This window comes from Budorcas taxicolor, chromosome 15 (genome assembly GCF_023091745.1).
Source record: "Budorcas taxicolor isolate Tak-1 chromosome 15, Takin1.1, whole genome shotgun sequence".
Lineage (NCBI taxonomy): Eukaryota > Metazoa > Chordata > Mammalia > Artiodactyla > Bovidae > Budorcas > Budorcas taxicolor.
Window position 1 is genome coordinate 42,612,255 of NC_068924.1, and position 13,442 is coordinate 42,625,696.

The 13,442-nt window shown below is 36.4% G+C and overlaps 1 protein-coding gene across 2 annotated transcripts in view; it reads right to left on the minus strand.

Annotated features, from left to right (window-relative positions):
* Positions 1–3,345: 3,345 nt before the first annotated feature.
* Positions 3,346–13,442, minus strand: part of IPO7 (importin 7) — a 44,816-nt gene continuing 34,719 nt past the window's right edge. The window contains exons 19-26 of one of the 2 annotated variants that reach the window (XR_008200652.1): positions 13,132–13,229; positions 11,423–11,518; positions 10,753–10,973; positions 10,461–10,666; positions 9,231–9,437; positions 7,233–7,349; positions 6,192–6,420; positions 3,346–3,705 (exon numbers count right to left, since the gene is read on the minus strand). Coding sequence is in view for 1 of the 2 variants with exons in the window: in XM_052652566.1 (XP_052508526.1) it covers positions 6,323–6,420; positions 7,233–7,349; positions 9,231–9,437; positions 10,461–10,666; positions 10,753–10,973; positions 11,423–11,518; positions 13,132–13,229 (1,043 nt within the window). In the remaining variant the exon portion in view is untranslated. Of the gene's footprint in view, positions 3,706–4,135; positions 6,421–7,232; positions 7,350–9,230; positions 9,438–10,460; positions 10,667–10,752; positions 10,974–11,422; positions 11,519–13,131; positions 13,230–13,442 lie in introns of those variants that run through there. The other variant, XM_052652566.1, reaches the window with a different exon arrangement.

Here is a 13,442-nt window from a genome sequence, read left to right on the forward strand (position 1 = left end):
TACTTTTTAGAGAACTTCAAACTTGAAACTTAAAACTGAAAATTGAGATTCTCATATACCAGAAAACTCAACCATTAGTTTTTAGTATATTCACCAGGCTGTTCAACCATCACCAGTACCTAATGGAAAACACTTTAATCATGCCCAAGAGAAAACCTACGACCATTATACTCACTCCATTCCGTCCTCCCTCCCCACCCGTCCCAGTGACCACTAATCCACTGATCTGCTCGTTCTTGACATTTCATATATATGGACTCATGTCTGATTTGTTTTCAAAGCTCATCCACACTGCAGTGTGTAATTGCACATCATTCCTTTTTACTGTCAAATATCTGATTGTATGGATATTTCACCTTTTGTTTATCCACTCACCAGTGGCTATTTGGATTGTTTCCTGCTCTTGGCTATCATAATGCTAGTATGAACAACTGTGCACCAAGTTCTTGTGTGGACAGGCTTCATTTCTCTCAGATTTTATATATACATGTGTGGATACATATGTATACACACACACACACACACACACATATATGGGAGTGGAGTTGTTAGGTGACACTTTTCAACCTTTTAAGGAACCGTCAAACTTTTATACAACAGTTAAGTATTTTATATTGTACCAACACTGTACAGGGGTACGATTTCTCTTCCTCACCAATACTTGTGATTGTGTACCTTTTTGATTAAACAGGCTAGTAGATAAGGAATACTGCATCATGAATTCTGATCTGCATTTCCCTAATGACTAGCATATATTAAAAAGCAAAGACATCACTTTGCCGACAAAGGTTCATCTAATCAAAGCTATGGTTTTTCCAGTAGTCACGTATGGACTTGAGAGTTGGACTATAAAGCTGAGGCTGAAGAATTGACGCTTTTGAACTGTGGTGTTGGAAAACTCTTGAGGGTCACTTGGACTGCTCAGAGATCCAAGCAGTCCCTCCTAAAGGAAAACAGTCCTGAATATTCACTGGAAGGACTGATGCTGAAGCTGAAACTCCAATACTTTGGCCACCTGATGCAAAGAACTGACTCACTGGAAAGACCCTGATGCTGGGAAAGATTGAAGGCAGGAGACGATAGAGGATGAGATGGATAGAAGGCATCACCAACTCAATGGACATGAGCTTGAGCAGGCTCCAGGAGTTGGTGATGGACAGGGAAACCTACCATGCTGCTGTGCATGGGGTCGCAAAAGTTGGACACGACTGAGTGACTGAACTGAACTGAATGACTAGAGATGTTAAGCATTTCCTAAGATAACTGGCCATTTATTTCTTTGGAGAAAGGTCTAATTGGATTCTTTACCATTCTTACATTGGGGTTTTCTTGTTGAATTCTGAATATACTCAAGATTAGCAGATATTTTTTCCCATCCTGTGGAGTCTTTTTCACTTTTCCAAAGTAACCTTTGAACCAAAGTTTTGATGAAATCTAAATCATGTTTTTGTTTCTTGGTCTTTGGTGTTGTATCAAAGAAACTAGCTCAGTCACCACGATTTACACCCGTAAATTCTTTTCCTAAGAATATGCCCAGCTGTCGCAGAGCCATTTTTACAAGATTCTTTCCTACATTGGTTTTGGGACCCTTGTTGAAAATTGTGCCTAAGTATGTGCTAAGTGACTTCAGTCATGTCTAATTGTTTGTGATACTATGGACTATAGCACACCAGGCACCTCTGTCCATGGTATTCCCCAGCAAGAATACTGGAGTGGGTTGCCATGCCCTCCTCCAGGTAATCTTCGGAAACCAGAGATAGAACCTGAGTCTCCTATGTCTCCTGCAATGGCAGGTGGATACTTTACCACTAGTGCCACCTAGGAATGAGAGTTGCTCAGTCGTGTCCGACTCTTTGTGACCCCATGAAATTCTCCAGGCCAGAATGCTGGAGTGGGTAGCCTATCCCTTCTCCATCAGATCTTCCCAACCAAGGGATCAAATTGGAGGTAGATTTCTTTACTGGCTAAGCCACAAGGGAACTCCAAGAATACTGGAGTGGGTAGCCTATCCCTTCTCCATCAGATCTTCCTGACCCAAGAATAGAACTGGGGTCTCCTGCATTGCAGGCAGATTCTTTACCAACTGAGCTATGAGGGAAGCCCCTATTGAAAATCAATTGACAATAAACTTACAGGTTTATTTCTAGACTCTCAATTCTATTGCTTTGGTCAGTAGAAGGTATCTATCCTTGGGAATTCCCTGGTGGTCAGTGGTTACGACTCTGTGCTTTAACTGCCAAGGGCATGTGTTCAATCCCTGATTGGGGAACTAAAATCCCAGAAGCCAGAAGTTACAGCAAAAAAAAGAAAAAAAAGGTTACCTAGTCTTACTAGGTGGTGGCTCAGTGGTAAAGAACCTGTCAACCAAGCAGCAGACTTCAATCCCTGTGTTGGGAAGATCCCCTGGAGAAGGAAATGACAGCCCACTGCACTGCAGTATGCTTGCCTGGGAAATCCTATTGACTGAGGAGCCTGATGGGTTACAGTCCATGGGGTGGCAAGAACTGAACACAATTTAGTGACTAAACACCACCATAAATGTAATTTTCTTAATTTCACTCCTGCTGTATAGAAATACAACTGTATATTTGTATATTAACCTTATGCCTTGCAAACTTGAAGTCATTAGCTCTTTGTGTGTGGATTCTTCAGGGTTTTCTGTGACATCAGTCATCTGAGAATACATTTTACTTCTTCCTTTCCCACTGGATGTCTTATTTCTTCCTGCCTAACTGCCCTGGCTAAACCCTTTTTGAAAGATTGAAGGCAAAAGGAGAGGATGAAATAGTTAGATAGCATCACTGACTCAACGGACATGAACTTGAACAAACTCGGGGAGAAAGTGGAGGACAGAGAAGAGGAGCCTAGCGTTCTGCAGATCATGGGGTCAGAGTCGGACACAGTAGCAACTGAACAACAACAATGAACAAAACCCTATGTGCAATGCTAAATAGAAGTGGCAACAGGAGGCATTTTTGATCTTAGGGGGAAGGGTTTTTATTCTTTCATTATTAAGTCCATTAATTTTAGCCTTTCAGATTGAGGAAATTCCTTTTTGAGTTTATTAAAAAGCTGTTAAAAGGAACTTTTAAAAAAGACTCTGGTAGGAAGCACTTAAATATAGGATTCAGATACCAAATATAATTGATAAATTTCTATCTATCACCCGTACTTAAAAAAAAAACAAAAAACTAAAGGGGGAATTACCTTTCAAAAAGTTATTTAAAAGATATTCCTCTCATAGTAACAAAATTCTGGATTTCTAGCTGTATATCTAGTTTCCGTTTGTAAAAACCACATGCACTGAAGTGCTATTATTGCAAGGGTGGCCAACCTCATCAATGGCAAAATCTCAACTTCAGAAGGGATCAACATTCACCAAAACTTAAAATTACATAGAACAGAAGTGACATTTTAATAACCAATGTTTTAATGTAATTTTAGGTCATTTATTTCACAAACACTTACGTAATGCCTACTATGCTTAATTCATTGTGCTAGATCCTCCCAAAGACGTGGTGTATATTAATATAATTCCTAATAACTTTTTCTAAATGCTTGCTTCAGGGACTATATCTGGAACTGAACATAGCCACAGTACTGTGGTATGACCACCCCTGCTCTACACTCTGGTCTCTTCAAGAGGTGAACATAGCAGTCATTATCCTGGTAAGGCATGTAGATTAGTAATCACCATTCTGTTACCTGCAGAGAAATAGATTAACATCTTTTATTTAATACTGATAAACGAATAGCTTTTATAAAAATGGATGGCTTAGGTTTACAAAAAAGTGAAGATTTTATGCTAATGTCAGCCATTAAAAAAGACACACTGAAACCCAAACAAAATCAGAATTAACTTGTATAAATTAAAAAATAAGTTATAGATTAGTGAAACTGTGGGAAATGCTGTATGTTAAAGAAATAAATAAAATCCACATGCAACTAATTACAAGTTTATAAATACTACTCTCAAAAAGTTATCTAAAAGTCCTATAACCTTATTTAAAAACACTGATACATTATCAAGATTCATAATCTATAAGAAATTTGATGTTATATTTAAGGAAATACTGAAAATAATCGAGGTATATTTGATGCATTAGAAACTACCATTTGAACAATATTTAATATTAAATATAGTTTAATTTTAAGGTCTTTCATTTCAGTCAAAAATTCATAAATGTAGATTAGTTTGGATTGTATGACAGAGGAGACAATAAAACTTGATCTCAAAGACATGCCAATACATTTCCTTGAAACAAAATCTCAGCAACCGAGAATTTTGATACTGTGCATGGGAATAACTAAAACCTTTATTAATATGGTTTCCAATAACAATGTGAAAATTGAAATTATCAATTCAAAGAGCAGTGAAATTTGAAATTTAAAAAAGTAGACTAGATATTAGGTAGGGGATAAAAGGTAAAGGAAGACGAAAACGTTTAATACTATTCAGCACTTCCCCTCTGTACATAATGTTGCATATATACAACTACTCCATTTTAATTTTATGACTTTTATGTAATAATGAAATCCCCTGAAGCAACCTAGGGTTTACAGATGGTGTTCAACTTGGGGCGAAAAAGTAGAAACACACTTGATTAACAATTTTCACCCACACATTTCAGACCAACATTTTTTTCTTTTTTTGCCAAGATTTTCATAGTAAATTCATAAATATAGGAAATACTCTCACTCCTTCAGTGTTAAAACAGAAAACCAAACAATGCCAACAGTGGCTTAATTACTGGCATACAAGAAAAACACAACACCAATGGGTTTTCATTATGCATTTTAAATAATATGTGCATTTGTTTCATTTTTACATTTACAAATTTTCTAGTCTGTTATAGACAACAGCACTCAATAGTTTTGAATCCATTGAGATGTTGCTTTCAATTTGAAATATCGTGTATACATGTATATAAAAAAATAACCCAATGTATGACTCATCTGACAGATGTTCAAGATCAATAACAGCTTATTTTTGAACATGCAGTTAGAAGAGAGGGAAGCAAGCCAACCTCTCCACGCTGTCTTGTTCCTGGCTTGTTTTTGCAGTGGTATCAACAGTGGTTTTTGGAGGGAACCCTGTGCCTCAGCCTATCAGATACCAGCATCAACAAGAGGGACAGAGGAGACGGGAAAGGGAGGTGGGCAGGTGTTAAATGTCAATTTTAAAAGTGTGCATTTCCTATTCTTTCTAGTTATAGGATAAAAATAGATCAATGAGGAAAAAATTTATAATTAGAAAAAAACTGCAATCAAATCAAGACATAAGAGCCGAATTAAGTTCTTTTAATAGATTGCATATATAGATGTTTAGTCATACTCTTTGATCAACTCTTTAAGAGTAGAACTTTATATCCAATTTACATGCTTCAAATATCACCTTTCCTCTTTGTTACAGTAAGGTCTTGTACCCAAATATCCACTTGTACACTGAGAGCTTTAAGAAAAAAACAGGACACAGAGGGAGTTGCCATTTTTAGCAGCAATGAAATATCACTAACCCCTTTTAACATACCGAATTCAAGTCACTATCAGAGGTGAGTGCACCACAAAGTCACCAGGTACAAAATTGCTAATTCATTTTTAAATTAATAACTTGAAATTACCCCTGCCCCCCACCCCATTACATCCCATCTTTTTATAAACAGCAAACATTTTGCTATTTTATACATAGGCTAGCAGGCTTGTTTCAATATGAAAGTGCTAATTCATTTACAGATTTTTTTTTAATCAGTTATGTAGTGCTACAATAAATGTCCAATAATCTACATAGGAACAATCTTTGATGAATGAAAATGATGAAGACTGAATAAGGCTATCGATTACCTTATCTTATTTACATATAAAGAATAGATACCCAATGGTGAAGGAGAGACAGAAATTGGACAAATACTCATAGGTGTAAAAATTACATCTACCTTTGAGCTTATACTGTAAATGAGACATTTTAAATAGTCCTGTAGCCCATGCCTATTTTTTTCCTCAGAAAAAGAAAAGCTGCCTTCATGACATCCCCTCCTGTTGCAGATTTCCACAGTGTCACTTGAACTTTCAGTCAAATCCTTACTTTCTTCAAAAAATAAAGAAAATACTCCCTACCCCCCAAGTTACCTCCCTCCCCAGTGAAAATCCCTCTAGTTTCATTTTCAGTGCCAAGTTGCATGATCAAGTCCCACCTTCTGGAGTTTCTTTGTCCATCTATTGATCAATTAGTTTAGAGTAGATAACATGAACCAGTTCTGGAACCGCTACTAGGAGGAACACAAGCTCTTCACTACAATCACACTGCAGGAAGGAAAGTGGTAACTCAATTCATCCCTGGTGCCGGGCCTCCAAAATTGAAAGAACTTGGCACGACTGGAGCACTGAATTTGTATCCTCCATGTTTCTCAATCATTTTGGATTCTAGAAAAACAAAAAGGAAACGTTTGGTAGCGCATTCGATCAGCTTACTACTTTGGAGAACAGAAGGAACCAACAGACATTAACAACAGCTAAACCACCAACATTAGCCAGGAAGTTCCAAACTTTGGTCTCTGTTCTCCTTCCATATGTAAAGAAGAGAAGTGTGTAATATGTAGAGAAGATGAACTCTCCTGTACGCTGTAGACTTCTTAGCCAATTTTCACTTCCCATTGTTTAAAAAGAAAAATCTTTAAATACCCTATTTAGAGTCAAACAGTGAATCAATAGGATCCAATTCCAAAGGTAGTAACAGCTAATGAATTTACTGCAAGCAAATTCAAATATAAATACTTTAGAAAGGAGGTATAAATACTTCCTTTTTTATAAGGAGGACCCTTGCTGAATATAAAACTAGTCTGACTCACAGTTATTAAGACCTACAAAACTGTTAGAATGTGTATTACCTAAAATATCCTATATTGAAAAGCATTTATATATTGTTAACCATGAAATGTTTACTGATGAAAAGAAATAATGTATGTCTTTAATATACTTTTAAGAAACTGCAGTTTTCAGAATTTTCCACTATCAAACTAGCCCCAGGAGATTTAGCAACCTTATTATAGTCTTCACCTACACTTAAAATCAAGAAATTGTGGCCAAAACCAAAATTCATCTCATTCCTACAGAGTAGAGTGAATTTCTTATCACTTCCAACAACTGTAGCTTTTTCATAATTTTAAATCACCAAATTTAAATTTTAAAGGTGTATCAAAGTTATTAATTGCATTAAAGAGGGTCAAGGAACATACCATGGGCTGCTCTTCTTTGATCGGCTAGAGTTGCTATATCTTGTAACTGTTTTCTTTGTTCTTCATTAAGACCATGAGTCAGGGCCTGATACCACACAGGATTACGATTTTGTATAGCTATCAAAAGGAAAACAAGGTAAAAAAGGGTGGTAAGAGTCCTGGTAGTTCTCTACGATTTTGTTCCCCCTACTCTACCTCCAGTACTGAAATTCTGATCTCGTTTATATTTTCCAATAATTACCTACAGTACTTTAAATTGCTTGTGAGAAAAACATACAGGGGAAAAATTTATGGTTTAGCATTATGCCTCAAAAATCTAATCACGCTCAAAATCCTCACCGTTAGTAAATAGAACCTACATCAGTTGTTATCTAACAAGTAACAAAGTAGGGAAACTAGAAATAAAGTTAACTCAAACTCCTTAGAAGATTCAGAGTTAAAGCAACTTAAAAACGGACACATTCCCACATTCTGAATAATTCTCAAATTCCTACATTAAAAAACAAAACCCAGAAACCTTAAAAAAAGAGATGAATGGTACAAAATAAATTCTTTTTCTGCATTTCTTCTTCAAAAATCTTTCTTAAATATATGTAGTCTTTCCATAGAAAGGTACTCTGCAGTACTTAAAATGCTCACATATTTTTATATTATAGTCAGGCTTCCCTGGTGGCTCAGAGGTTAAAACATCTGCCTGGAATGCGGGAGACCTGGGTTCGATCCCTGGGTCGGAAAGATCCCCTGGAGAAGGAAATGGCAACCCACTCCAGTACTCTTGCCTGGAGAATCCCATGGAGGGAGGAGCCTGGTAGGCTACAGTCCATGGGGTCGCAAAGAGTCGGACACGACTGAGCGACTTCACTTCAAATAGTGGTCGAATACAACCCATAAGAAGGAATAACAAAATTTCCCAGCATACTACAAGACCGGGTGTTAAAAATCTCACTGTTTAATGAAAACACACACTAGATAAGCTGATATATATAATGGTAACAAGTCTAACCCCACGTCTGTGTTTCAATTAGCTACAGAAAGGGGTGTGTGTGTATGCTGAGTGAGAGAAAATGTTCTCTATAAAGGCTTTCCACAAAATAAAAAAATTTTACAGAGTAATTCCCAAGAATGAAAACTAATTTCCTCATGATATTCTACTTCTACTTTACTGCCTTTACTGTGCATGAGCCTTCTATTATAAACCATCATTTAGGAATTAACATGTGTTTAAGTATACAAAATACAAAGTCAAGGACAAAAGCCAGTCAGTTCTTGCACTTCAATTTTAACAGCCTGTCACATAGCCCCAAAACAATTACTTGCACTTCCGCAACCCAGCATCAAAATTGCTTTGTCGTGGGTTTGGAAGATTAATGCTTTGCTTATCAGAGAATTTATTCTACATCAAAATTCATAATGTATGGGAATGATAAAATAGGAAAGCAGTTAACTGGAAGGAAAGGAGGTTCAAATTTCTTAAGCTAGGTTAAAGAACACTGATGTTGTATTTTGTTGAAATCCAAGCAAATGATGATCAAAAACAAAAAGTGGCACCCAGCAGTCTGTAGCCACACACTGTGAAGCAGGAGAAAAGAATAAAGATTCCCAAGACTCTACATGTAAAAAAATGGTCAAATTCTCAGATAGTTAAGCACAGGTTTAGCCAGGGGGAAAAATACACACAAATACAAGAAACATAAGGGTAGATAATTCTGGGAAATCTGGGAGGCTACAATGAAGTATATCATTTTCCTGTGATGTGCCTATTTCAAAATTATGACCTAAATAAAAGTAAAATAATAGGATGAGGAAAATACTCTGAATCTCTAAGGCAATAGGAGAAGTAACTTTGGTTACTCTGCCTAACAATCCTAAATCATATTCTAGTTTGGGTTTGATATACCCCCATCTCTTCTTTAGGGGGCAGACATAAAGAAGAACAGTTTGATTCAGGAAAATGGTTCATATGGAACTATCTGAATTACACAGAACAAGTAAACTTACTCTGAAATATAGCTTTAAATATCTGATACTCATCAACAGGGTTATCTTCATCATCAATGATTGTAGAATAGCCTTCCAGGGCAGTTTCTTCGGCATCATCTTCTTCCCAGTCTTCCTCATCTCCATCTTCACCCGCTTGCTTAGCCAGAATCTCCAAATATTCTTGCCCATCTTCGTCAATATCATCTTCATCACTGCCCAGTTCCTCTGCCAAGTCATAAAAAGGTGTTCTTGTTAACACTGAAATATTCTGTTACTCACTGTAACTCACTGACAACGATCATTGTTGGAAAATCACAACTGAATAAATTTAAGGGAGAGTTCCAAGAATTGGTGTTTAAATACACATTCAGCAATAAACAGAAAAAAACTCTCACAGCAATCTAAGAAAACTAACCACAATTGTTAATAATCTAGGTTCCAGTATTCTAATATTATATACAGATTCTAAAGTTGGAAAATGGACTGAATGAGAGCCAGCACTTGGCATGCTCTGATCCTTATGGTATTTACCAAACCAAATAAATACCAATAGTAAAGCAACAGTTTGTTATTTCCACAAGAATACCTTTTACGAGATTTTTTTTAAAGGCTGGCTAAGATAATATATGATAAAAGACAAAAATGGCAATTATCATATTTTGGAACCATTACAATAACTTAACATCTATTTTTACTCTTGCAGTCTATAGTGTCTCACAGGTGAAATATATTAGATGCTCACAAACACTAAAAACCCCAAACCAAATCATTTTTGCCTGCTGCTGCTGCTGCTAAGTCGCTTCAGTCGTGTCCGACTCTGTGCGACCCCATAGACGGCAGCCCACCAGGCTTTCCCATCCCTGGGATTCTCCAGGCAAGAACACTGGAGTGGGTTGCCATTTCCTTCTTCAGTGCATAAAAGTGAGAAGTGAAAGTGAAGTCGCTCAGTCGTACCCCATGGACTGTAGCCTACCAGGCTCCTCCGTCCGTGGGATTTTCCAGGCAAGAGTAGTGGAGTGGGGTGCCATTTCTGCCTAGAACTGCTTTATGTAATGGAGATACAGCTGAAAGTTCTGCCCTCATGGACCTTACACTCTAGTGGGAATCTAGTGAGAGTCTATGAATGAATGAACGTGTAAATATTTGGCTATGATCCCACATTTCATTAGAAGAAGGGCTAAAGGAATAAGTCCAGTGATATTTCTAACTAGGTAGTAAGACTGGCTTCCGACATTGCAAATCCCTTACCCGTTTCATCATCATCTTCAGCTTCATCATCATCATCACTGTCATTCTCGTGTTCTGCATGGCAGGCATAAGCTCTTTTTAATCCATTAAATAAAAGAATAAAAGCTGGCAAAATCTGTCCAGAAACCTGATTTAAAACTTGTGGTATTTGTTCCATATCAATAAGAGCACATAGGCCCAGAACACACATCTTTCTGTCGTGAAGCCTGAAAAAAATAAAATATTTTCTTTAAAAAAATTTTGCAGTTCCTCACAAAGTTATATAAACAAAGACCCAGTACATGTCACTTACCCCAAGAAACAATCAACATCGTTAAGCCACTGTGTAATAAAATGATTTGTAACTGGTTCAACATTATTAGGGAAGCGAAGATTTTCTAAGGTATTGAGAAGTAGGTGTGGATTGTAATACAAAGCTGCAATGGCAACTTGCAGGCACATTGTTCGAAGTTCACTTGTCTTCACCTCTCTTGTCAGCCTCTCTAAAGCTGCTTCCACAAATAAGGGAATACACTATAGAGAAAGACAGAAAAACATTTCAAAACTGTCAGTAATAGGCATTAACTATCCTACCCATATTAATTTTCTGGTTTCCTCAACTAAACCCTTTTCCATTAAATGATCCAATAATTTTTATTGCTGAAGCATTTCAGTGGGAAATCCAATTTTAGAGAAAAATCAGTCTTCACTGAGATATGAGAACCCCACGACAACAGCAATCATGGATTCAAAATATTCCTACTGACTAACCTTACTGTGGTAATCATTTTCTTTCCATACATATTAAGTATATGATCACTATTAAAGATTGATTAAATTTTAAACAATCTTAACATGTTATCTTGGTGTCATAATAATACAACATACAATATATATATATAACAAATGCCCAAAAACAAACAGGGAAGGGAAAGATTCCCTCTCTGAATCCTGCAAGCTGAATCATTAATGGCTTCACTGACCTGGTCAATGCCACGCCCTTTGCACTGCAGAATGATAACCTCTAGCAATTTTGCTGCATGACACTCTGCATCTTCTCCTGCAACTCCTGTAAGAACCTGATCAACACAAAATATAAACTGCAAGGAGGCGTCTCAAAACCTTTAAATCAGTCTATAACTGCTTAAGTATTTAACAGAGTCTAATAAATAAATATGAGTGATTGCACAGACTACAGTCTAAAGAACTGTAAGGATTTGGAGTTGTCTGTCTGTAACATTGGTCTAAATAATCAAAGGACCTCCCCTGTTGTGCCATTCTGGACTCTAACAAGTTGAAAACCACGGTGTCTAAAAAAAAAAATACTGGCAATGGATTGTCTGCTGATGGCAGAAGTTGTCCCCAGAGAAGAAATAAAAGCATGTAATTCACATGTTCATTAGCACTAGAGGAATCAAAGGGCTAAGGATAAGTGTTTTAAAATAGAAGTGTAGATGGCATAGCTATCTCTGTTCCTAGAACATCAACAATTAGCAATAAATAATAACATAACTAGATGATTATTCTGCGACTAAGTGTTCAGAAAGAATGAGGATGACAAACACATCTAAAAACTTCATGGAGGAAAATCATTTTCTAATGTCTGATTTTAAACAACAGACTGAGAGCTCTCAACAAATAATGTAAGGAACTCATGTTAGCAATTACATTGACTCTGATATCAAAGGGCCCCAATCAATCATTTTATCTCCTACTTCTTAAGAGGAAAAAAAAAAGCAACATTCACCATGTATATGTATCTTATGATTTTCCAAAAATGGCCTAGTACTTTTGACTCTTTAAAAATGAACCTTCAGATTTTACAATCTTGCTATTTACTAATACTGTACAGCTACTATAAACCCACAGCCTCCAAGGAGTTCCTTTCTGTTTTCCTTATTGAAGTAGTTGATTCACAATGTTGTATTCGTTTCTGGTGTAGAGCAAAGTTGATTCACTTATACATACATATGGTTTAGTCACTAAGTTGTGTCCAACTCTTTGCGACCCCATGAACTGTAGCCTGTCAGGCTCCTCTGTCCATGACATTTTCCAGGCAAGAATACTGGAGTAGGTTGCCATTTCCTTCTCCAGGAGATCTTCCCCACTCAGGGATCGAACCTGGGTTTCCTGCACTGCAGGCAGATTCTTTACCAACTGAGCCACCAGGGAAGTCACACATAAATATACACGTTCTTTTTCATATTATTTTCCATTATGGTTTATTATTTATTTGAACATCAGTAGGAGCTTGTTCTTATTAATTTTATATATAGTAGTTTGTACCTGTTAATCCCAATCTCATAATTTATACCCTCCCTCCCCTTTTGGTAACCATTAGTTTGTTTTCTATATCTTTGAGTCTGAGAATGTTCTTTATAAAACATCGTTAATCATTTCTGGTCTTTTCTTCTTTTGATTCAAAACTTAGCAGGGAATAAGCTAAGATAACGTCCAGACACTAAAATCAAGAAATGTAGCTCTAATTAAGTACCAGAAGGTAGACATAAACACTTGCCAAGTCATCAATTAGAGATCTAGGAATCAAAGCCATTTTGTTGATAACTTTTAAATAACCCTTAATTCAAACTCATATGATATTATGTTTACCATGATGTAGTATCATGTCTCTTTACAATTTTGTACTTTTTATAGCACAAGGCTCACATGTTCTTGTATTAGGGTGACCTACCTTTTTGCACATACTGTATATCATTTCAAGGTACTTGGTATCAGATAGAAGTGTGTCTGTATCAACTGTTACGTAATTATGAAGCAGAGGCATCATATCTGTATTAATAAAAAGTGTAAGTTAAATATCTTTACTAACATAAATGCTGTTTCTGAAAAATCTAAGAAAAAGAAGCAAGTCTGAATGTTTTGTCCCTAACATTCACTTTTAATTATTTATTTGTAATTAAATGTAAAAATGAGCCTATTATTAAAGTATATTCCTTCATATTTAGTAAACATAAAGATTATGTTAAAGATTATACAAAGAAG